The following is a 25,223-nucleotide window of genomic DNA, read 5'->3' as shown; positions in this document are numbered from 1 at the left end:
ATGTGATGCTCAAATCAGGATAATTAGTATATTCAACATTATACAATGTAATCATTTTTCGTGAGCTTTTACCAATTCCTTCCTTACCGTCCCCCGCCCCCCAGAATTAGGAAATGTAACATGATACAATAGTATAACCTAATCTACAGACTTTTTCACATTTTACCAGGAAATCTCCTTCTTTCTTTCTCTATGTTTTTCTGATCCAGAATCCAATCTAAGATCGCACATTGTTTTAGGTGCTCATGACTGAATCAAGAACAGTTCTTCAACCTGCTTTTTGATCTTTCATATATTGACATTTTTGAAAAGATAAGCCAGTTATTTCATTCTATGGATTTGTCTCACGTTCCTTCATGTTTAGATTCAGGTTACACGTTGTTAGCAGGAAGCATACATAAGTGATGCTGTGCCCCTCAAGTGTCACATCAGAAGGCACATGATGTTGGACTGTCTTACTATTGGTGATGTTGACTTTTTTTTTTCCTTTTTTTTTTTTGGTGGCTGGCCAGTACAGGGATTCAACCCTGGACCTTGGTGTTATCTGCACCATGCTGTAACCAACTGAACTAACCAGCCAGCCCCAGGTGATGTTAACTTTGATCACTTGGTTAAGGTGGTGTCCACAAGCCTTCTCCACTATGACATTGATTTTTTAACCAAAGACAACATGCAGATGTAACTGTCTACTGCACTCTTCTTAGGCACATCTTACTGAGTGCTTTCCTTGAGCATAACATTAATCCAGACTAATTCTCCTGCCTGCCATCTACCTTGGAGAACTTAAAATCTAGTTAGTGATAAGGCACATACTACGATTAAATTATTAAACAGTTCAAAAGATAGAAGAAAATGGTCACAAGGAGTGAAGTTATGGTCTGAGTGTTAAAGGCAGTAAGTATGATGAGTGTATCAGTAAGAAAGATTCCTGTGGTTGGCCTGGACAAAGAAAATTCTATGGAAGAAAGCAGCCAGCACAGGGCATAGTGCACAGTGGGGAGTTAGTATATATTTGTTAAAAGTCAGCTGACCGTGAAGGAATCTTTCCACATTTATTTCACTGTTACATTCATTCCAGATAGTGACTTACCCACTTTGATAAGGGCAACACTTTCCTACATGCATTGATGATTTTAAACTAATAGTGAATTCTGAGCACAATGACACTTGAAATTAACTTTATAAATGTAATTTTCATTTAAGAAATCAGATTTAGGGCCGGCCCATGGCTCACTCAGGAGAGTGTTGTGCTGATGACACCAAGGCCACGGGTTCGGAGCCCATATAGGGATGGCTGGTTAGCTCACTGGCTGAGCGTAGTGCTGACAACACCAAGTCAAGGGTTAAGATCCTCTTACCAGTCATCTTTATTAAAAAAAAAAGTTAACTTTGTTGTGTGTTTTTTCTTCCCTTGCTACCAGTAAGAACCCCAGAAGGCAATATCAGGCTTTATTGTAAAGGTGCTGACACTGTAATTTACGAACGGTTACATAGAATGAATCCTACAAAGCAAGAGACACAGGATGCCCTGGATGTAAGTCTCCCTTTCACTCTTTCGGCTAGAGATTCTTTTTTTTTTTTTTAATTTGTTTTTGGATAGAGATTCTGATCTTACTTTCTGGTAGTGTGTCTTAAGCTTCAGTGAAAGCTGTCTGTTAACTGTTGACCCTCCCCTTGCTTTAGTATAGTCAGGTAGAAAGAGCACCAGAGTAGGAATATGGCCATTGGGGTCCAGTTCTGTCCCACAACTGACTTCCTGGAAAGTGACTGTGGTGCCCTTTCCCAACATCCAGGTCTGTAGGACTGACACTGGGGAATGGCTTGTCTCTCTTCCAGTGACCTTGAGCAAGCTACATAACTATACTAAGTGGTGGTCTTAATGGCTGTGTGGCCCCCCAACACTCTACCAACTTCTAGGTGTAGAGTGAGGAAAAGAAAGCATTCCTACATGACAGGGGATGTATTGGATCTTCGAATTCTGGCACCTTTGTAAAATTGTTCAGTCTTTATTACTTCAAAGTCCTTGTCTTAGGATGTTATATACTTAGTCCAATGATGTTGTGGCTACTCAGAAAGTTTCTGGAACGTGCACTTTTGGAATTGGCTACCAATCATCATATTGTTTTGGTTCTATATAACAGTGGCAGGGAAGTATGGAGGAGATCAGTGAGACCTAATTTCCCAGTTCTGCCTCTTTGCTAGCTTTGTGTCCTTGGGAAAAATGGTTGATGTATCATATAAATAATTAACTCCCTGTGTGAAAAAGGGAGGGTATACTTCCTACCGTGGAGGGTTATTGCAGGAGAAAACATCTTGCATAGTTCCCAGTACTTAGTAGGTACTTAATGCAGGGTGGTTTCTTTCCTGTACTTTAAGGATCAGTTGAGTTTAGAGCCAGCCAAAGATCCTTCAGAGAAGCTTGATGCATACGTTACTAAGTGGGGTCACAATTTAAGATTATATACTGACGCTGATGCAGTTAAAATGGATGAGTTCTCATGAGGATGTGAACAACGATTAATCAAATAAATGCAGAACCTTCTAAGAATCTTTGAAAGCAAACACTCAGTTGGTGGAGCAGTTCTGTCATCTTGGCTAGACGAGATGTGACTATGAAGTAATGAAAGACTTTATTGGCTCATAACGAAGCTATTTAAAATGTCTTAAATTTGTTCATCATGGGAAAATTTTCACTCTTTTTTAGTAAAATGTATGATCTCAGCTTTAACAGTGGCTCATGTATTTCAGAATTGGTTTGAGGGAATAATGCTGGATTAGACTTGTAACAGTTTGTAGGAACAAATTATAAAGCTGTCAGTTCTGTGTTCATAACATCATTACACTCCAAGGCAGCTCCCTTTGTCTGTTAATTTCCTAGTTTTAAGAGGAAAAGGTTTTCTTTACTCCAGTGACTTGATTTAGAAGAAAGGTAGATTTTTTCCTTTAACTAATTTGGGTACTAGTAGTATGTGCCTAGGACGGAGAGGATGCTTAGGAAAACAAAGTCTATTATAAAGTGAAATTTAATCCTCCCTGTAGAATGTATTTAACTATTCTTTGCATGGGTGATTGTCTTTTAAATAAAACAGGTCTTTGCAAGTGAAACTCTTAGAACCCTGTGCCTTTGCTACAAGGAAATTGAAGAAAAGGAATTTGCAGAATGGAATAAAAAGTTTATGGCTGCCAGTATGGCCTTAACCAACCGGGATGAAGCTCTGGATAAAGTTTATGAGGAGATTGAAAAAGACTTAATTGTGAGTTTTAGCCTCAATAACTTTTTCCTTGATATTCTGAACAAAATTAAAAATTTTATTAACTTTTATTACATTTTTTTATCTCATGCTTGAAAGATCATTCTAATTTTAGTGTTTGAAATTGTACTTTGGAACTAAGTCATTTGAATTTCTTTTCTTCAGAGTAGAAGTTGCCATTCTGAGGGCCCAAAAGATTAAAAACATTAGAAGAGATTCTAATCTAATTCCATTATTTTTACACCACTTATTAAAAGTCATTTTGATTTTTACCTAATAATAAACCAGTATTTACTTATTTCATTGTGGGAGTTACTGAAATGATTAATATTTTGCAAAAAATCTTGAAACAAGAAAAATATACCACTTCTAAATGGAATTTTTAAAAATGTAGTACCTATTGCCTGTAGAGTTTAGATTCACGAGTAATGTTAAATAAATAGCTAGTATTACCCTTTAGCAAGGGGAACTGGCTTATGTCCGAAAAAGCAAAAAAGATATGATGAAAGTATATTTTTAATGTCCTTGATTTTGTATTTGCATTTTTGTCTTGGTCAGTCAAATAGTTAATCCTTTAAGGAAAAAGTTTTTGGCTGTTTTGGTTTGCAGTAAATATGAAACATGGCAGCTTTCCATGTCAGTAGTGGCCATTGGCCCCAGTAGAGCAACAAGTGGGATATTTAATTAGCCCTTCTTTTTACAGGTTGGAAAACTGTAATTATAAACAATTTTTGGTTTATTTGCTAATTCCTTTTTTTTCAAATGTACATTCCAGCTATTGGGAGCTACAGCTATTGAAGACAAACTACAGGATGGAGTCCCAGAAACTATTTCAAAACTTGCAAAAGCTGACATTAAGATCTGGGTACTTACTGGAGACAAAAAGGGTAATTCATTGTATTGGGAAGCATATCTATTAGCTCACACATATTTATAGCTGCTATTTCCTTTGCCCAAGATGACCTTCTCAGACTTTCCATCCTGTACAAACACTCCCTATTTCTTTGGAAGGGAAAATGCTTTCTCTGAGAAACCCTCCTCTGTTATTCTGGCCCACCCTGACCGTGTCCTTCCCTGAACTCCCTCAGAAGCAGAGTTTACTCATTATAAATTTAGCTTTTGGTTCTGTCTTGCTGATTGTAATTAGTCTTCTCTCTCCAGCCAAATGTGGGCTTCTGTCCTGAAAGGGCCAGTCCCCTGTTCCTTCTGTCTTTCCCGTGCTTTGCCATCTGTTGGACATAAAGTAGAACAGTGCAAAGTGCTGAACAACTTTTTGTTTTCTTGCACATTTTATTGCTTGAAAATTATAATTAAAATTTTATACCCAAGGCAAGATTTTAATTTTTAAATGTGGAGTTCAACAGTAGCTGTTTGGAATTGACACTCTACTTCAAAAGCCTTCCACAGGAAATCAGATGATATCTCTTGCAATGACATCAAGAATGGGTTACACATTCTGATAAGTTAAGGGAAGCACAGCCCTGACCTTAAATAAATACTAAATGGATGGTAATGGAAAAAGGGAAAAAATACCTTTAGTAGGAGCCCCATGTGAGTGACAGTTGATGGAAATGGTTATCCTTTTATTTCCCCTATAACATTGTGATTAAATCACATGAACTGAGTGTGTTTCATTTTTTAATAAGCATTGATTTATTAAATAATCAGTTTACATATTTGAAAAACATAGCACATTTTATTATTGAAAATATCTCAAGCCAGACTTTGACTTTCACCTAATTTATTACATAGAAAGGGATTTTTTTCTTTATGTGATTTCTGTGCATCGCTGCATAAAAAATATCATATTTGGTTGAATGTGGTTATGTTTGTGAATTTTAAAATATCATCATTATTAGATAAAGTTGATTAAACAGTTCAACAGTAGGAATGACATTTGGCTTAACTTTATTCTGTTGTAGAAACTGCTGAAAATATAGGATTTGCTTGTGAGCTTCTGACTGAAGACACAACTATCTGCTATGGGGAAGATATAAAGTAAGTGAAGAGTGTGTAGTAGGGGATTACATAACAGCTCATTCTTATGACGACAAGACTAGATGGAGAAGATAGCAGATATGGAGAAATAGGAGCTAGAATATGTCACTTGGGACAGTTTACTTGTGTTTAAATGAAGAAAGAGAACAACTGGCAATTCCAAGTTATCAGGGTTCGGCCTTATTTTGAGCAGATTTTAATTTCAGGGAAATTTGGGGCCTTTCAGGGGCCATTTTCCCCCATTTCTTGGAAGTCCTCAGTGTTCATCTGCTGAAAAAGGAAGTGAGCCTGTGATATCACTAGCAAATTAATATGAATTGTATTTGTCTTTTGCCTTTTCAAGGAAGTTTACCTTTTGAAAGAAAAACAGAAGAAAGAAACCAATCTTAGCTGGGAAGAAAATGGGTGGGTTACATCATGTAGGTCATCTGTAGTCTAGAGGGACAGGCCTTAACATTTCAAACCTAGCTTATGCTGAAATGTTCATTAGCCCTGAATCAGAGTCGAAGCAGACCTGCAAATTTAAAATGAAAATCCCTGTCTTGTTACGAAGCTATAAATGTGCTGCATACGGTTACCATGCTGTGTTTACGAATGGCTTGACAGTTTCATTTATTCCTCAGGCTGTTTCCTTATAATGCCTCTCTCAGGCTGTCACAAGGTCAATTAAGCTGTTAACATATACACTCCTAAGATGATAAGGGAGTTGCTGGCATTATTAGTCTTGATAAATTTCTGATCTCTTTTAAAAGTAATAAAAAATTGGGCCCTAAGCTAAATTAAAAGATAAAATTCATGCAGGCAGCAAATTTTATGATGATGCTCTTATCCAAGTTTACTTTTATAAAGAGATGAATTATCTTTCTAGATGGTTCCTGCAATGATTATTCCTATAAAATGGTTTAAATAGGTAACTTCTTCTTTTTTTTTTTTTTTTTCCCTTCTGGCCTTTTAGTGATTTGTCTTGATCACTCACTTTTAAGTTGAAAATGATAATTAAGTTAATATGGAAAAAGGATACTCAACAGTCAGTCCTCTAGTGCAGTGGTTCACAATGGGGAGTGATTTTGCCTTCCAGGGAACATTTGGCAATGTCTGGAGATATATTTTTGATTGTCACAATTGGGGAGGAGGGTGCTACTGGCTTCTAGTGGGTAGAGGGCAGGGATTCTGCTAAACATCCTACAATGCAATGGACAAACACATACAGTAAAGAATTATCAAGACATCCATAGTGCCAAGGTTGAGAATCTGCTTTTGAAAGTGAAGAATAATGGCTCTGTGTGTGTGACAGGAAGAGTCCTGGGCTGGGAGTTAGGAGACCTTATTCTAGTTTTCCTGTCACCTTGCTGCAGGCAAATTTTATCACCTCTCTCTGGCTCAGTTTTCTTATTTGTATCATGAAGAGATTGCACAAGATATTTAAGGGCCCTTCCACTCTGAAATTCCATGACTCATTTCTCTATCACATGAAAGTGTTATATGTAGTCTTCTGAGTAATTTGTTGATATAAAGCATTAAGAATTTCTCAAAAGCAGACATAAGTTTGTTTATGTGGAAATAAGCTTCCTTCTGCCCACCAGCAGTCAATAAAGTGGGGTGTAGCCCAGCGCATTATAATTGAGATCAAGATTGTGTTGCTTGTATACACATTTCCAACTGTATTTTCCTTTGGTGTCTTTGGCAAACAATGAAGTACCAAGGATGTAGTGTCCCCAAGATGGGTACTATCAAAAGAAACAAACAAAAAACAAAACAGAAAATGAGTGTTGGTGAGACTCTGAAGACATTGGAACCCTTGTGCACTGTCAGTGATTGACCAATTTTATTTATTTATATTTTTGGTGGCTGACCAGTACAGGGAACTGAACCCTTGACCTTGGTGTTATCAACACCACGTTCTAACCAAGTGAGCTAAATGGCCAGCCCTGATGCAGCCACTATGGAAAACAGTATGGAGGTTCCTCAAAAAAATTAAAACTAGGATTATGTGATCCAGCAATCTCACTTCTGGGCACATACTCAAAAGAATTGAAAGCAGGATTTTGACAAGATATTTGGGTTTTTGTTTTGTTTTGTTTTGTTTTTTGGTAGCTGGCCAGTACAGGGATCTGAACCTTTTGACTTTCATGTTATAACTCTATGCTGTAGCCAACTGAGCCACCTGGCCAGCCTTGACAAATATTTGCACACCCATCTTCATAAGCAACTCTATTCACAATAGCCAAGAGGTAGAAGCAACGCAAGTGATTGTCAATGTAGGAATGGGTAAACAAATGTGATGTGTCCATATGATGGAATATTATTCACCCTTAAGAAGGAAGAAAATTATGACATATGCTGCAATAAATGAACCTTAAGGACATTATTAAGTGAAATAAGCCAGTCACCATAAGTCAAATACTGTATGATTCTACATATATGAGTTATCTAGAGTGGTCAGTAATAGAAACAGAAAGAATGGACGTTACCGGAGACTTTGGGGAGGGGGAAATGGGATGTTGTTGTTTAATGGGTATAGTTTCAGTTGTGCAAGATAAAAAAGTCCTGGAGATTGCACAACAGTGTGAATATACTTAACACTACTGAACTGTACACTTAAAAATGATTTGGATGCTAAATTTTATGTTATCTGTTTTTTGTCACAATTTTAAAAAAATTATATGTCAAAACTTTCTCATAGTCAAGGGCCTACTTATGGTCTTGTACTTTAAACACTTATTTATTTTCCCCCAGTTCTCTTCTCCACACAAGGATGGAAAACCAAAGGAATAAAGGTGGAGTCTATGCAAAATTTGCACCCCCTGTGCATGAGCCTTTTTTCCCAACTGGTGGAAACCGTGCCTTAATAATCACTGGTTCTTGGTTGGTATGTATCATTAGTGTATCCATGCCTTTGACTCCAAGGAAAGAAGTTCCTTTTGGGACCTAGTTTAGATGGTTTCATGTATGAACTGCCAACCTAAAAATCTCATTGCCTATATATGAAAGTGTGACTGAAGTTTGAGACTTAACTTGTATGATATATGAAAGGAATTATACCAAACTGGTGAAAATGATTATCCTGGCTTATCAATTAATGGCTAATTTTCATTTTCTTCTTTATAGATTTTTTCATTTTCTAAATTTTTGTAGTAAATGTTTTATAATCAGAACAACATAATCAATGATATAACCCAAGAATGATCCTTCACATAATTTAAGTCTTGGGAATATTTGGTCTTGGTGTAAAAACTAAAATGATTGTAACCCTTTCCCTCTCTGATTTCACACAGAATGAAATTCTTCTGGAGAAAAAGACCAAAAGAAGTAAGATTCTGAAGCTGAAGTTCCCGAGGACAGAAGAAGAAAAAAGAATGCGGACCCAGAGTAAAAGGAGACTGGAAGCTAAGAAAGAGCAGCGGCAGAAGAACTTCGTGGACCTGGCCTGTGAGTGCAGCGCAGTCATCTGCTGCCGCGTCACCCCCAAACAGAAGGCCATGGTGGTGGACCTGGTGAAGAGGTACAAGAAGGCCATCACGCTGGCCATTGGAGATGGGGCCAATGACGTGAACATGATCAAAAGTGAGTAACGCACAGGCAGCCAGTGAGAGCCAACTTGCCAGAGAGGAGAAATGGCAGGATCGTGGGGGAGGGGAGGTTAGTTTATGCAGATTTCATCGCTTAGGGGTTCATAAAGCAGACACCTGATAATGGCATTTACCCATGATGACTATGTCTGTGACCCCACCCTCGGGAAGCCTACAGGTCATGCAGTAGGAGAGGCAGGCCCAGCAGTGGTACCCGTAAAACACCAAGCAGAAGATGAGTCCCATATGGGTGAACTTACCCTCATTTATTTCCTTCTTTTACATACATTTGGTGTGGTTTTTCCCCCCTTGCTGATTTTCCTCCCATAGTTCTTTAGGGCTTATTAAAAACCCTGATACTTAATGTTTCGCAAAAACTTCTGCTGAGCTTGGCATAAAATGTTGAACTCTCTGGTGTTAGTTTTGAGAGTACTATTTTCTCTCACCTAAGTATCTCTTTCTGGGGCTTTCTTCTTACCTTTGGTAAACCTGTGGGAACTTCACCATTGGGTCACCTGGTGTGAGTTGAGAGTGACATGTTTGGCATTGAAGTAAAGCTTCATCACAGTCTCCCCATCCTCCTGACTTCCCTAGAAGACTACCTAGGGTCATTTTGCTGGTTGAAGGACCCTAGGTGCCCACTATTAAAGGACTGAGTCCTACCGTGCAGAAGTACAGTTGCGCTGGTCCTAAAGCATGTGGAACCAACCTGCAGCCCTCATCTACATCACTGAGTCCTGGTCCTTTTTTCTCTGTGTCACTCCCTTATGGGAATGTCTTGTAATACAAATACCCAAACTTGTGAGACCTGAGTATTTGTCCTCATCCTACTGCCAACATCCTGTGTCACCTTGGGCTTATGCTCAGGCCTTAGCTTTTTCATCTGAAAATAAGAAAATTATCTCCAGTGTCATCTCCGGCTCTCTGGTATTACTATTGTTAAGATAAAATATTACATGACTCTGTATATACATGTCCTGTTGTGCTGGGTAGTTTAAATGCATTATGTATAACTAGACTTATAATTCAGCCTATTTTACGACTCATGAGTCTGTCTCTTTCTTTTCTTAGAGTCTCCTCCTCCTCCTCCTTGATATACTAAGAATATTCCAACTTTATCTTCCTCAACAGGAGTCCGCTGTATGATGTATGTCTTTTTTTTATCAGTGCTTATGTCTGTTATCACTGCCAGTTTAATTCCTTTCCGCTGATTTTTGCATGTGCTTGTCCTAGCACACGAATGACATTTCTTGCTCTGAATGAGATTTATTTCTTTATTCTGCAACCAGTTCTAATTTATTTTCCATTAGGTACCCTTAACATAACTAGCTGTGCCAAAAAGGCAAGTAACTCGAACATTGTTTTTATTCATTTACAATGTAGACTTCTACATGCTGGCAGGGGAGGCAAGGGGGATGGTTTGCCTTGCAGATTTATCATCTGGTTATGTGACTTAGACTTGAAATCAGTTGGTGACCCTGAGTTCACCAATTGATAGCAAGAGGGATGGCATGAAGTCAACATAGACAGTGTTGTAGAGGCTTATTTTTCTTAAGTTGTTTCAAAATTTTCATTAAGCTCTGTTACGTGCCAGGTGCTTTTATATATATATGCTTTTATAGTACCTTATGGAGAATCCATTTAGTATGTAAAAGGAAGGAAACTGAGTTCTTCTTGGAAGTATTCCAAGTAGTATTAGTGCCCTTTTGTACTTGGTAAAATCTGTCATCTCTTTTCACTGCATCAAGAATAATATACAGAAAGAAATTATGTTTGTTGGTCATAAAGTAGTAGAGGGAAATTCAGGTGTCAGTACAATCTGAGGGGCCAGCTGGTTAGCTCAGTTGGTTAAAGTGTGGTGCTGATGACACCAAGGTCCAGGGTTCAGTCTCTGTACTGGCCAGCCACACACGCAAAAAAAAAAAAAAAAAAAAAAAAATCTGGCCATTTGCTAACATGTTTTGTGTTTAGAAATGTCATCTAGTAGAGGTGGAGGGAATCGTGACCCACCTCTTTTCACCCCTGGCAAGGATCCAAGGACTGTCATAGAATGCCCTCTCCCTCTCTTGTGCCTGAAGAAGTCTCATACCAGCTGTGTCGATGTTGTCTTTTCTTGGTCTTAGACCCCGAGAATGCATGAAAGAGATGAGATACAGGCAGGAAGAATTATTACTGAGGAAATAATGAGGCATTCGATACCTCATCTGTAGCTTTAGGAAAATCTCGATGCCTGTACTTAGATTATAGGAAAAACCCAGTGTTGCGTACATCGCGTCTGTTCAGTTGCCTTGAGTTACCCCATGAACTGTCACAATGTTCATTTCACATATTGTCCTTTGTCTGCTCATTAGAAAGGTTAAAAGACTGGATACCAGGGCCTGGGCTGGGGTTCCACTTCCTTGGTCCCAATAGCCAAGAGAGAATCTCAACATTTTCCTCTGTGGCTTGTTCAGGAAAGAAAAGAAGGCCGTGGTTTGGTAGGAAGGAGCAACTTAGCAACCACAACTGATCAGAAGAGCTACTTGTGTGTTTTGAAAGATATCATAAATATCGTATGAGATGTGATTTGTTCTGTTTTTTTAGAACTGCAGAGTGCCATTGAAAGCTTAGGTTTGGACGAGTCACTACAGTTATATGTTGAATTTTCCAAACTTTGTGTTCTGTAACTAGAGGATTTTTGAAGCTTCTTTTTAGCTGGAAACTCTGCTGAATTGGCAGTCACTTCTTAGGGACTGAGTAATAATAGGTTGTGTTCTGCAACACATTTTCCCTAAATGATCTCATTCTCTGTCTTCATTTTCCTGGCTTTTAAACCTAGATAAAATTTGTAATTCTTTAATTTAAAAATGTTAAGTTGCCTGGCTAGCTCAGTCGGTAGAGCATGAGACTCTTAATTTGAAAATTTTAATGACAATTGAAGAATGAATAAAACTGTGACTTTAATTTTTTTTTTTTTATAGCTGTGACTTTAATTTTTATCCATTCCAGAAACCTTTCCCCTTGCAAAAAATTATGTCTTAAGGTCATGGTGGGCCATAAATAAGCCTTTGAAAGTTGAAGAGTGTCTTAGTTAAAACTCTTGATTACTAGTATTGGAGAATGACCAAAACTAGCTTAATTAAAAAATAAATTCATTTAAAAAGATGTCTGTTGCTTCCCAAGAAGCTAGGCCTCAGGAAGATGCTGGAACAGGACCTAGAGTTGCTCTAGGAATCCAGTGTCTGTCTGTCTGTCTCTCTCTTTAGACTACCTTATTTTTCTGCCTCTCAGAACCCTTCAGAAAGAAATATATGCACTCCACCCTTCACAAATTTACACATTAAAATCCCAGACATGAACACATCTCAATCCTAATCCCAGAAAACCAAGAAAGAGACTGATTGGCCCAGCTTGAGTTTTCTATCAGTTAGGGTTTAGTACAGGAAACAGACCCTGTAGACACTTTAAGGAGAAACTGATTAATACAGGGGACTAGGCTTTTTCAGAAGCTCTGGATGTACTGAAGAAGCAGGTTCTAGGCTGAGTCTCTAACATCTGGGTCACTCAGCAGAAGAGCTTCTCAACTGAGACACCTTTGCAGTTGCCTATCAACATCTGGGCATCTGGAGAATGGATATGAGAACCTACTGCAAGGGAGTCTGGGATTTTATTTGCTTTCCCACCTCTTCAATTAGAACAAAGATGGAATGAAGGTTGAGGGAGCCAGTTTGTAATATCTACTACAGATTATGAGTCTGCCCATGGCTGACTCAGTTGTGATCAAGGAGGCAGGGACACACAGTGTACACATGGGTGCCTGGGGCTCACCCTGAGGTGGGGAGGGATGGCTTATGAGCTAGGCAGATAATCCTAATGGAATTCACCACCCATGTGAGCTCCTTTCACAAATATTTATGGAGGTCCTACCATGTGTACTGTTTAGCAGCTTATACCTCTGAATTGGAGTTGAGTTCAGGAGCTGGGGGTGAGGGCTGAGCAAGAGCTTTTATATTTACTGTTCCATGAATGTCTGTCTTTGTTTTTTGTTTTGCTGTGGAAACATTTTTATCATCTGATGTTTTGCCTTAAAATCAGCTTATGATTCACAGTATTTTCTACCTCTGTCCCACAGCTGCCCATATTGGTGTTGGAATAAGTGGACAAGAAGGAATGCAAGCTGTCATGTCGAGTGACTACTCCTTTGCTCAGTTCAGATATCTGCAGAGACTGCTGCTGGTGCACGGCCGGTGGTCTTACATAAGGATGTGCAAGTTCCTACGATACTTCTTTTATAAAAACTTTGCATTTACTTTGGTTCATTTCTGGTACTCCTTCTTCAATGGCTACTCTGCCCAGGTAATATAACATTTTTTAAAAATTAGTTTTTATTGAGTAGAGCTCTTCTCTTAAATGAATAAAAGTCTAGTTCTGAAAAAACAAATTGTTTCTTTCTTCCCCTTATACTAGGGATATAAATAAGAGCATGACATACTTTCTGAATTGTTTCTAGTGTGCTTCAAAAATATTTCATTTTGTGGGCTGTCTGGTTAGCTAGATGGGTAGAGTTCAGTGTTATAATACCAAGATCAAGGGTTCAGATCCCCATACCAGCCAGCTGTGGGGGGGGGGAAGGTGTGTGTGTGTGTGTGTGTGTGTGTGTGTGTGTATTATTTTGCCTTAAAATTAAGGGGGGTGTATTAGTCAGGGTTCTGTTGCTTATAACGAAATACCTGGAACCAAGGCTAAAAGGATTATATAAATTGGGGGTGATCATAGATCTATTATCATCTCTGCATTTGTTTTTGTTTGTTTTTAGTTTTTTGCTGCGATGGGAGTGGGGGATATATCTAACATGTTACAGTAGTGATGCAGCAGAAAAACATCATTAGTAAAAAATGAAGCTAAGTCAGAGCCTGTGTTTGTCCAGACTTTTTTGATGCTGTGCTGTGGTGCCATGGTGACAGAGGAGCCTCAAGAGTGAGGGCCTTCTTTCTGTTTCTGGGCAGGACTGTATATAACTCGTGGTCCTGAGTAAGCCCATCGCTTCTATCCCACCCTAAAGAATGACATGTGCACAGTGTTGTCTATCCCTTTCAGAAGCTTATCTTTTATATTCAAATTCTGTTTTTCAAATTGTTTCTATAGAAATGCTGGCCTTGCAAAATGAAAAAAAAAATTAAATAGTACTTAGGTGCTTCTGAACCAGTTTCATTGTGTTGTATATTCTAATTCATAAAGAGTATAAAATGTTAAATAAACACTGACTTGATTTCCAGCATTCCAGCATTATTTAAATAGAGTAGACTCTTTTACCAAAACCATTCTGGTATATATTCCCCTCCTTTCCCCTTTCTTTTTTCTTTCTTTCTTCTTTTTTTTGGTCAGGGGGCGATTAGTTTCTAGTTTCTGTGGAAAGGTCTGTGATTCTGCCCATTCCATAGAAACAAACTCGTGTTTTCTACAGGTGTAGATGAGCGGTGTTTATTCAGGCAGGAGAAGTCCCCATTGGGCGGAGGGTTGCCCCTGCTTTGAGAAGGCAGATGAATGTGTCAACTAGGCTGGAATATGTCTTTGTGGGTGACATAGAGCCTCTGTCATTTGCTCACAGACGGCGTATGAGGACTGGTTCATCACCCTATACAACGTGCTCTACTCCAGCCTGCCCGTGCTCCTCATGGGGCTGCTTGATCAGGTAGGAGCCTGGTGCCGAGAGGAACGCTCTGGACAGCTGAGTGCCTGTTGGAGAAGTTACAAGCAAACCTCCAGTGCATTCTTCCGGTTTTCACTTCTTCCTGAGCAAACCTTGTTACAATTCTGTTGTCAGGCAACAGGATATCTGCTGGGCGTCTTGTTTTGTAGTAAGAAAAGAGGATTTCTGTGACTGAGTTGAATTTATTGAGAAAAGTGTTTAGTATGCTCCTTTGGACACCAAGACCTTACTGTTAAGACACCTGAGAATCTAATATGTCTTTATAATAATAACTTTCTCATTTTAAAAGTAAATTTTAATACTTCCATAACTTATGTGTTAAATTCCCAAATTACTCTACATTGCATCAAATAGGAATTCTTAGAGAAAGTGCTTTAATGAATAAAAAGGAATCATTTAGATTTAATTCATCAGTTTGTATGGGAAAACTTTTCCCCAAAGAATTTGAAATGATATAAATGTATTCTCTCAGCAGAAGATAATGGATTCCCTACATTTTTTGGCCATTACAGTACTAATTTGTTTTCTTTCCTTTGATTTATCATCTTGTTCAGTTTTTGCCTTCCTGAAACTTAACAGCAAGTTGCAGCTCTTTGTGACACATAAATTGTAACATATCTTAGGCTTCTTTGACCTGAGGGATAATACCCCACTCAATTTTGTTCACCCCTGTAGGATGTGAGTGACAAACTGAGCCTCCGATTCCCTGGGTTGTACGTCATGGGACAAAGAGACTTGCTGTTCAACTATAAGAGATTCTTCGTAAGCTTGATGCATGGAATCTTAACGTCAATGGTCCTCTTCTTCATACCTCTTGGAGCTTATCTGCAGACCATGGGACAGGACGGAGAGGCACCTTCTGATTACCAGTCTTTTGCTGTCACAATTGCCTCTGCTCTTGTAATAACGGTCAATTTCCAGGTGCGTGGCTTTCTACACCTGTATTTGGTATCTGTTGGTACCTGTGTTTCTGCACCTATGCTGGCATGCACAGCCACCTGACTCCCACTGTGCCTCTGCCACTTTACAAAATACGAGTGCTATTTTCATCCCTTATACCAAGCACATGTCTTATTTCTTTCCTGAGTCAAGGAAAGTTGGGTTTCTGATTTCTCAGTATTAAAGCCAAAATCATGCCTAAACTGCTGAATTCTATTTTCAGAATTCTTAGATTCTTTCTTGCTGACTTCTCAAAATGAGTGCTGTTTTTCTCTGGTTTCCCAACAGATTGGCTTGGATACTTCTTACTGGACTTTTGTGAATGCTTTTTCAATTTTTGGAAGCATTGCACTTTATTTTGGTATCATGTTTGACTTTCATAGTGCTGGAATACATGTTCTCTTACCATCTTCATTTCAATTTACAGGTTGGTATTTTCTAAATTCCAAAAAATAAATGCACAGATAAATGTCATTAGTTTAGATTCTGACATAGTTTTTAGGTAAGTAAAAAATATATACAAAGTGTAAATGATTATTTGTGAAAATTAATGTCCTGGGGCTGGCTGGTTAGCTCAGCTGGTTAGAGCATGGTGTTAGGGCCAGCCCGTGGCTCACTTGGGAGAGTGTGGTGCTGACAACACCAAGTCAAGGGTTAAGATCCCCTTACCAGTCATCTTTAAAAACAAAACAGAACAAAACAAAACATGGTGTTGATAACACCGAGGTCAAGGGTTTGGATCCCTGTACCAGCCAGCCACAAAAAAAAAAAAAAAAAGAAAAGAAAAACAAAATTAACAGATTAATGTCCTGACTGGGCACTGAATGGTGATGGTGGGTTGGAAGGGTAGTAACATGATGGGAGGAAAGCAAGTTAAAATAACGTTAAGAGGGCTGACTGGTTAGATGACTTGATTAGGGCATGGTGCTGATAACACCAAGGTAAAGGGTATGGATCCTCTTACTGGCCAGCCAACAACAACAACAACAAAAGATAAAATAATGTTAAGATATAATTGTGCATCTGCTAAGTTAGGTAACTTAACGCTTAAAAGGCAGATAAAAACCTTTTCTTTTATTTCCCATAAAAATATTAGTAGGTTATTGGAAAATTGAGTATATATGTATTTCTGGTAGCACTATAATATAGTAGAATCTTTGCAAAATACTATCTGAAAATGCATAATGGATTATAAAACTTTTCATACATTTGACCAGGTATTTCCAATTGGGAAAATACTTTAAGATAAAATACACTAAATTTTGGAAAGGTAATTTGTACAAAGATTGAACCACCACAACATTTCTAATTATAAAAAAGGGGAAAAAATTGGACATAACCTAAATACCTAAGAATATTAAATTAGCTAATCAAACTATTAAATACCAATATGATGGAATTTTAGGACTTGAAGTGGGCTACCTCATTGGAAATATGTATGTGGAGCAATAAGTAAATTGACAGAAAACAAAATAGTTCTATGACCAATAATTGCAACTGTATAAAATATATGACAAATTGACAAATGCTAGAATAAATTTGAATGATATAAATATTGTAAATATTATAAATATAAAATATGAATAATCATAAACTGGAATTTATAAGATTCTTATTTTGAATAGAGAGCTTAGATTCAAAATGAAAAAAATCCCTATAAACTAGTTCCCTTGTAAAATATTAGTTTTTTTATGACCAGTTGTTGGGTTGTAAAAGACAGTTGCTGTGGTAACACTTTTCTTCTTGGGATTGAGGGGTGTGTGTGTGTGTGTGTGTGTGTGTGTGTGTGTGTGTGTGTGTGTGTGTGTGTGTGTGTGTGTGTGTGTGTGTGTGTGTGTGTGTGTGTGTGTGTGTGTGTGTGTGTGTGTGTGTGTGTGTGTGTGTGTGTGTGTGTGTGTGTGTGTGTGTGTGTGTGTATTTTTTATTTTAGTTATTGTACTTTTTTCTGAGCTTTTATGATTGTGTTTTTCTTGATAACATCAAGATCAAGTGTTCGGATCCCCATACTGACCATCCACAAAAAAAAAAAAAGAAAAAAAATTCCTGAAAAAATTCAAAAGTCTAGACTGCCTACTTTTTGTGTTTTCAATCACTGCAGTATCAACAAACACGCTTTCTCTTTTCCTTATTTGTACTCTTATATACATTTGCCTTGTTCCAAAGAATTTACCTTCCTATTTTGCTTTGCTTAGCCTGATTTTAAAATGCCCATTCCTTGAGCAGTGATAGAATATTTTGGGGAGGCCAATCTAGTTATAAAACTTTATATGGATAATCCATTTGTGCATTCTGAAATATTAGCTATGCTGTTAGGTAAAAGGACCACTGAGACTCATGTTCTCATGTTCTTTACAGGCACAGCTTCAAATGCTCTGAGACAGCCATACATTTGGCTGACCATCATTTTGACCGTTGCCGTGTGCTTGCTGCCCGTCATTGCCATACGTTTCTTGTCAATGACCATTTGGCCATCAGAAAGTGATAAGGTATATAGAAATACAATCCCCCCTAACTCTGAGTGTCCCTCACAGAAATCAAAGTATTTCTTAACAACACCTTTCCTGCAAAATTCTAAGCTCATGGAACTTTGGTAAGAACGTTTTTATGACTGTTTCTTTAACTCCATCTTGCACATAAATCTTTTGGGACTGGGGTTTTTGTTTGCTTGTTTTTTAATAAAAAATTACCAAACAAACAAAAGGGAGACTAGAATGATGAACCCCTGTATATGCATACCCTCAACTCAACAGTTACAATGTTGACATTTTGCAATGCAAATAGGTTGGAGGGTTTTTTTGTTGTTGTCGCTTTTTGTTTTGCTTTGTTTTGTTTAAGAAAAATGTCACCTCCTGTACCAGGATTCCTTGAGCTACAAGTAACAGAGAGCTGTGACTCAAAATGTCTCAACAGTAACGTATCAGCTCAACTGACATGATAATCCACAGGCTTCAAGCTCAGTTGATTGAGCGACTTAATGTCAAAAAAGGACTCAGGGGGCTGACCCCATGGCTCACTAGGGATAGTGCGGAGCTGGGAGCGCCCGGGCCGGGGGTTCGGATCCTATATAGGGATGGCCGGTGCGCTCACTGGATGAGCGTGGTGCGGGAGACACCATACCAAGGGTTGCGATCCCCTTACCGGTCACAAAAAAAAAAAAAGAAAGAAAAAGAAAAAGACGGGTTCTTCCCGTTTCTCCCTCTGCTATCCTCATTATTAGCTTCATCCTGCAGCTGGAAGATGGCTACAGCAGTTCTCCACATCACATCCTGACCCATCCATATCCAGGGGAAGATAAGAGACCGGCTATTCCGTAGCTTTCCCTTAGAAGCCTCAGAACTTTCACCCACGGGCCCCAGCACATTTCACTCAGGTCTCATCTGCCAGCTAGGTCACATGCCTGTTCTCAGACTAAGAGCTAACCAGGGCTATCATCAGCCCCAGTCCCACGAGGAACGTAGCTGTGTGGAGAGGGGGGTACCCGAATACATTCGTTTCCATTAGAAAGGAGGAGAGAGTAGATGCTAGGTGGTCAGCTTTAGTATCCCCCAGGTCTCCCTTTGCGGCGACAAGAGTATGCAGTGGCGACAAGGAAAAGAAGGCCTACTGAGCTTTCTCTTGGCTCACACACCTGTACCCGTCGGATCTGTGAACTGGAAAGAGCGCTGGCTTAGGAGGGGGCATCTTGGCTCGCCATTTTCCAGCTGCGTGACCTGGAAATGCTACCCAGCCCCTCTCGCGCTGCATGGCCTCTCCTTTAGAGTGGGGGCGGTGGTGCCCGTATCAAAGGAGACCGGTGTGGGGGTGGCCCAGCGGTGTTGGCCCCTGTCCACCTCCGTGTGGCCGGGCTTCCTCCGCGTCGTAGACTTTGCCTTTCAACCCTGCCGTCATCTCTGTCCTTTCCTAGATCCAGAAGCACCGCAAACGGTTGAAGGCCGAGGAGCAGTGGCAGCGGCGGCAGAGCGCGTTCCGCCGGGGCGTGTCGTCGCGGCGCTCGGCCTACGCCTTCTCGCACCAGCGCGGCTACGCCGACCTCATCTCCTCCGGCCGCAGCATCCGCAAGAAGCGCTCGCCCCTCGACGCCGTGGTGGCCGATGGCACCGCTGAGTACAGGCGGACCGTGCAGAGCTGAGGCCCTGCCTGCCGCCCACCGCGGACGTGTCTACCCTCACAGGAGACTCTCAGGACCTGTTTATTTGTATTTTTATTATTTTTTTGGCACTGGCAGGTGCAGGGATCGAAACCTGGACTTTGGTGGTGTCAGCACCACGCTTTCACCAACCGAGCTAACCCGCCAGCCCTAGGACTTTTTGTCATTGTTGATGATGGAATTTGTCACAAAGATACTGAAGACAGCAGGCTTTATAACAAACTATTTGGGTTGGGCTACTGATCAATAGCAAAGCCAAGCATACCGTTTAAAAAGTCCTGTTATTCAACTGCTTGTGTTCATTGTGATTCAAAGGGAATGTTTTCTTCCAGTCTCAGTCTAGGACAACAGATTTAGAAAGCGTCTTATATTTCAGTTCAAATCGCATTGCATTATCAAATCACAATTAAATTTTCCTGTCTGTGATCTTCAGCATGAATTTCTCAGAGGCTTCCCCCCCCCCCCACAGGCCACCTTATTAAGGAAGATGTTTTAATTTATAATGATAATGACAGAAGATTCATGATTGTTCATCATCTGGAAACTAAGTGGTTCAATGTTTTTTTCAATCTTGATAATAGGCTGCATGGTTTCGTGTTCTCCTCATATTGGTTTAATAATTCAGTTTAATCAAGGGAAATTACTTAAATGTCATAAGTGTAGGGTTTCAGTCCAGTTTTGGTTTACTACCAGGTTAAATAGCACATGACATACTTTTACTATTACATTATTTTAGCACCTTCCTGCAGTACCAATTGATTTGTTTCCCTACTTTCATTTTTTTTTTAAAAGGCATCTAAATATTTATGGGCTTTTTGAAAAAAAAAACAGTTTTTAAAAACTGAGGATATCAGTGATAAATCGCAGAATATTTTGCAAAGCTTTTGTTTTGAAAAGCAAACTTTTGTGCCTGCCTATATGTAAAGTATTTTATAAGGGACTTGAACAGAGACCTCATTCTTTTTCACTTGTCTTATGTCTTGAGAGAAAAGTCTATTGGTAGCCACCTTTCTAAGACTGCAGAAGAGTGTATCCTTTTAAGTTTGAAGATAACTTTAAGTAATTATGGAAATAGTCATGAAACAGGTAAAAGTTATTTTTCCCAGAGGCTTTTCTCATCCTGAATCTTTCACACACTAGTTTCCATATTCTAGTGAAGATGTAGAAGTGTTTTTACTAATTCTGTTTTTCCCCACTAGGCTGCAAAGGTTCACCACATCTGTCCCTTTGAATTCCTATGAGGAAATCACAAAATGTATATAGTTCATTTTCTAGGTATGATAAAAGAATGTATCTCTCTTTATTCTATGGAAGTAAAATTTATGAAAGTTTACAACTTTATCTTGTAAATAAAAAGAATTGTTTTTCTTTTCTTTTTTTTTTTTTTTACAGAAAAGTTAGCTTGTGTAATTCTGTCAGTTTCAGATTTCTCTCCTGTTTTGCAAATTGGAAAAAGTGGGAAAGGTTGACAATGCAAATGTGTCAAAGATTTATACTGTTGGGTGCAATATTAACAATTTTAAAATGCAAATTGCTTTGGATAAATTATTTCTATATTCTATAAACCTGAGATTGAATGTATATTTTTGTTTAAAAAATAAATGTTTTAGTAAAATCTTTGAAAAGTATAGTTTTTAAAATATTTTTTAAGTTGGATTTTTTTTTTTTTTTTTTAAAGACTGGGGTATATGACAGCAGAATCTAGTCCCACAAGGTTTCTAAACAAACTTAGGAGTCCTTTGATAATGAAAAATAAAGGTGGGGACAGCATACCAAATGTTAGGAGAGAAGTGACTGGAAAGAGGTGACCAGACTTAGAGTCAGAGGGTATTTATAGTTGGTAGGGTCCAGTCTGTACCAGGAAGGGTGCATCTTAGTATACTTAGACAAAGATGGCTTTTCCAAATGACTTCAACTCTTCGGAGTCAGAATAAGACAAAAGGTAACCCTTGACCAAAAGGCCTGGAAGTGAGCAGATAGTCTAGAAATACATCATGAATAGATGGCAGAAAAATGAGTAAAGAGGAATGAGCAAGGAAATTGAAGGGGGTGGGGTACAGGTAAGCAGGAGGTGGGGGACCTGCAGTGTGAGGCTGGAGGAGGTTTGAGTCTGATGACCTGCAGCAGGACAGGTGGGTAGCTCCTGGATACAAGGAAAACAATGACACTACTAGGGAGGTGTGATTATGCCCCTGAGAAGGAGTTCTCTGTTCGACAGAGATGGGGGACTTCTTTGGGAGGCATAGTTAGTAGCAGGTGATGAGAAAGGATCAGTCTGGGGGTGCTTGGGGTGGGAGGAGACAGGGCAGATTATTAGCTTCTGCAACAGAAATTGTCCAAGAAAAATTCTGAGCAGTCCTGGGAGATCAGCCCTAAAAAATTAAAGGCCACCTTTCCCTGCAATATGCTACTGATGGAGTTTGGATGTGTTGTCCCCACCAAAACTCATGGAAATTTGATCCCCAACGTGGCTGTGTTGGAAACTGAGTTGTGGTGGCGGATCCCTCATGAATGGATTAATGCTTTCCCTGGGGGAGGGGGGATTAATAAGCGAGTTCTCGCTCTATTAGTTCCCGCGAGAGTTTGATTAAAAGACCCTGGCACCTTCTCTCTCTCTTGCTTCCTCTCGCCATGTGATCTGCTTGTACCTGCCTGCTGCCTGCCACTCTCCGACATGAGTAGAAGCAGCCTGAGGCCCGTGCCAGATGCAGCTGTCCCAGAATCGTTAGCCAAATAAACCTCTCTCTCTTTTTTTTTCCTGACCAGTAAGGGGATCGCAACCCTAAGCACGGTGTTGTTTGCACCACGCTCAGCCAGTGAGCACATCAGCCATCGCTATATAGGATCAGAACCCACCGCACTCTCCCGAGTGAGCCACGGGGCCAGCCCAAACCTCTCTTCTTTATAAATTACCCAATTTCAGGTATTCTGTTACAGCAACACAAAACGGACTGAAACAGCTACTGTATTTAAGGTGTTTGAGGGATTAACGTTTTAAACCAAAGAGCACCACCTAAAGGTTCTTAGTCATGTTCAGTACCAGAAACTACTCAGTAATAACATCTGATGGGGATAAAGTTATTCTTCAGAGACTTCAGTGTGATAGCAAAATGTACCCTAGTGGAATCTAAATATTTTTTAACAGTTGCTGCTTTCATGTGATGTGAGTGAAGCTTAGGAAAATTGCAAGAAAGCTTCTAAAAGTTCAGTCAGAATCTGCTAGAAAGTTATGGCTGTAATAAAACTTCTGGTGCCTTTATAAAAACAAAGCCTTATCAGAACACTGAGAGCAATACAAGGTATACTGCAGGAAGAAGTGGAGGTTGGGACCCTTAAATATAAACACTGTAAAAATGATTTTGGGGGGGCTGACTGGTTAGCTCAGTTGGTTAGAGTGCAGCCTTATAACACCAAGGTCATGTACCAGCCAGCCACCAAAAAAAAAAAAAAAAAAAAAAAAATCTTTCTTGAACAGATATTTTTTCAGAGAAGATATATAAATGGTCAATAAACATGAAAGATGCTGAACATCATTAGCCAACAAGGAAAACACAAGTCAAAACCATGTGAGATACCACTTCACACCTACTAGGATGGCTATAATAATAATAAAAATAATAATAAAAATAAAAATAAAATAAATGGAGAAATTAGAACCCTCATACATTGGTGGTTGGAATGTAAAATGATGCAACCACTGTAGAAAACAGTTTTGGTGGTTCTTCAATAAGTTAAACAGAATTACCATACGACCCAGCAATTCCATTCTTAGGTATATACCCAAAAGAACTGAAAACAGGTGTTCAAACAAATACACACTAATGTTCATAGCAGCACTACTCACAAAAACCAAAAGGTGGAAACAACCCAAATGTTCATCAACAGATGCATGGAGGCAAGCAACAGAGCATGCCTGGGATCCTGAGGCAGGTACTGTGGGATTGTGCATGTTTCATCAGCCCACAAGAACATCTTAGAATGCTTTTATTAGCCATGTGTGTTTCTTTGGGGTGTATGACTTGTCTGCTCATGTCTTTTATCAAATTTCTGTTAAGATTTTTCTGATTCATTTTTAAGAGTTCTTTATACATTAAGGATGTTAATCTCTATGTGTTAAATTTATTCTTTATCAATTGACTTTAAATTCAATTTGTGATGTTTTCCTTTGTATGTTGAGAAAATAATTTTCTATCAAAATGTTAAATAAAAATATTTTAAAAAACAACAACAAAAACCCCCCAGATGAATGGGTAAATGTGGTATATACATACAATGGGATATTATTTAGCCATGAAAAGGAATAAAGCACTAATACATGCTGCAATGTGGGTGACACTGAAAACGTGCTAAGTGAAAGTAGCCAGACTCAAAAGGTAACATACTGTATGATTCTATTTACACACCCAGAATAGGTAAATCTATAGAGACAGAAAGTGGTTGCCAGGGGCTATTGGGAAAGGAGAATGAGGAATGTGTGTTTAATGTGTGTATTAGTCAGGGTTCTCCAGAGAAACAGAACCAATAAGATATATGTATACAAAAACATTACATGGGACAAAATAGAAAATGCAGAAATAGATTCAACCACATGTGAAAATTTACTATATATAAATAAATGGTGTTGGGGCAACAGAAATTGAATACCTTACACTGTAGTAGAATAAACTCCAATAAAATAAAATATTTAAACAAACAAAAAATCTCATAGAAGTACCAGAAGGAAAACATGATAAAATTCAAATATAGTCTTGGAGTAGTCTAAGACAAAAAATTCTAAAGCCTCAAAGGAAAGGCTAAGTTCAAATACATAAATGTAAAAACCTTCCTTATAGCAAGAAAAAAAAAGGGGAATAAGCAAAGACAAATGGTGAGTTGGGAAAAATATCTGCAATTCATATCTGACAGGGCTAATCTCCCTGATATATAAACACTTTCTTGGAACTGAAAAATTCTGAAAACCCAACAAAAAATATTTTTGTTTAGGCTAGCTATAACAAAATGTCATAAACTGTGTGGCTTTATAAGCAACACAAACATTTCTGACAGTTCTGGAGGCTGGAAAGTCCTAAATCAAGGCTCTGGCAGATCCGGTGTCTGGTGAGGGGCCATTCTCTGGTTCATAGATGGCACCTTCTTGCTGTGTCCTCACATGGTGGGGGGGCAAACGAGCTCTATTGACTCTATTTTAAAAGGGCACTAATCCCTCATGACTTAATCACTTCCCAAAGTCCCCACCCCCTAATACTATCACCTTGGGGGTTGGGATTTTAACACATGAATCTTGTGGGGGGGATACAAACATTCAGATCATAGCAGCAAAATCATGAACAAAAAAGCCACAGAAAAATACAAATGGCTCTTAAACACATGAACAGATGTTTACACTTACCTGTAATAAAGAAATGCAAATCAGTCATGATAATTTTGATAGACCATATTCATTTATTAATTTGGCAAAAAAGAAATAGTTTGGTAATGCACTGTTAAGGCTATAGCAAAACAGGCCTTCTATTTTATTGTTATTATTATTATTTTTTGGCAGCTGGCCAGTAACAGGGATTGACCCCTAGCCCTTGGTGTTATCAGCACCACTCTCTAACCAACTGAACTAACCAGTCAGCCCCTATTTT

General features: G+C 38.9%; 1 protein-coding gene across 1 annotated transcript in view; it reads left to right on the top strand.

Annotated features, from left to right (window-relative positions):
- The window catches only part of ATP8B1 (ATPase phospholipid transporting 8B1), a 60,437-nt gene extending 40,848 nt beyond the window's left edge, over nt 1-19,589 (top strand). The window contains exons 16-27 of the mRNA XM_063077226.1: nt 1,422-1,534; nt 3,090-3,254; nt 4,027-4,138; nt 5,174-5,249; nt 7,986-8,118; nt 8,525-8,813; nt 12,930-13,153; nt 14,406-14,489; nt 15,183-15,428; nt 15,735-15,873; nt 17,802-17,932; nt 19,351-19,589. Coding sequence (XP_062933296.1) covers nt 1,422-1,534; nt 3,090-3,254; nt 4,027-4,138; nt 5,174-5,249; nt 7,986-8,118; nt 8,525-8,813; nt 12,930-13,153; nt 14,406-14,489; nt 15,183-15,428; nt 15,735-15,873; nt 17,802-17,932; nt 19,351-19,575 — 1,937 coding nt within the window. The 3' untranslated portion in view covers nt 19,576-19,589. The remainder of the gene's footprint in view (nt 1-1,421; nt 1,535-3,089; nt 3,255-4,026; nt 4,139-5,173; nt 5,250-7,985; nt 8,119-8,524; nt 8,814-12,929; nt 13,154-14,405; nt 14,490-15,182; nt 15,429-15,734; nt 15,874-17,801; nt 17,933-19,350) is intronic.
- Nucleotides 19,590-25,223: the final 5,634 nt, after the last annotated feature.

The sequence above is a fragment of the Cynocephalus volans genome, chromosome 13 (genome assembly GCF_027409185.1).
Source record: "Cynocephalus volans isolate mCynVol1 chromosome 13, mCynVol1.pri, whole genome shotgun sequence".
Classification (NCBI taxonomy): Eukaryota; Metazoa; Chordata; class Mammalia; order Dermoptera; family Cynocephalidae; genus Cynocephalus; species Cynocephalus volans.
Note: the sequence above shows the minus strand (reverse complement) of the source record. Positions and strands in the feature narration are given on the sequence as shown.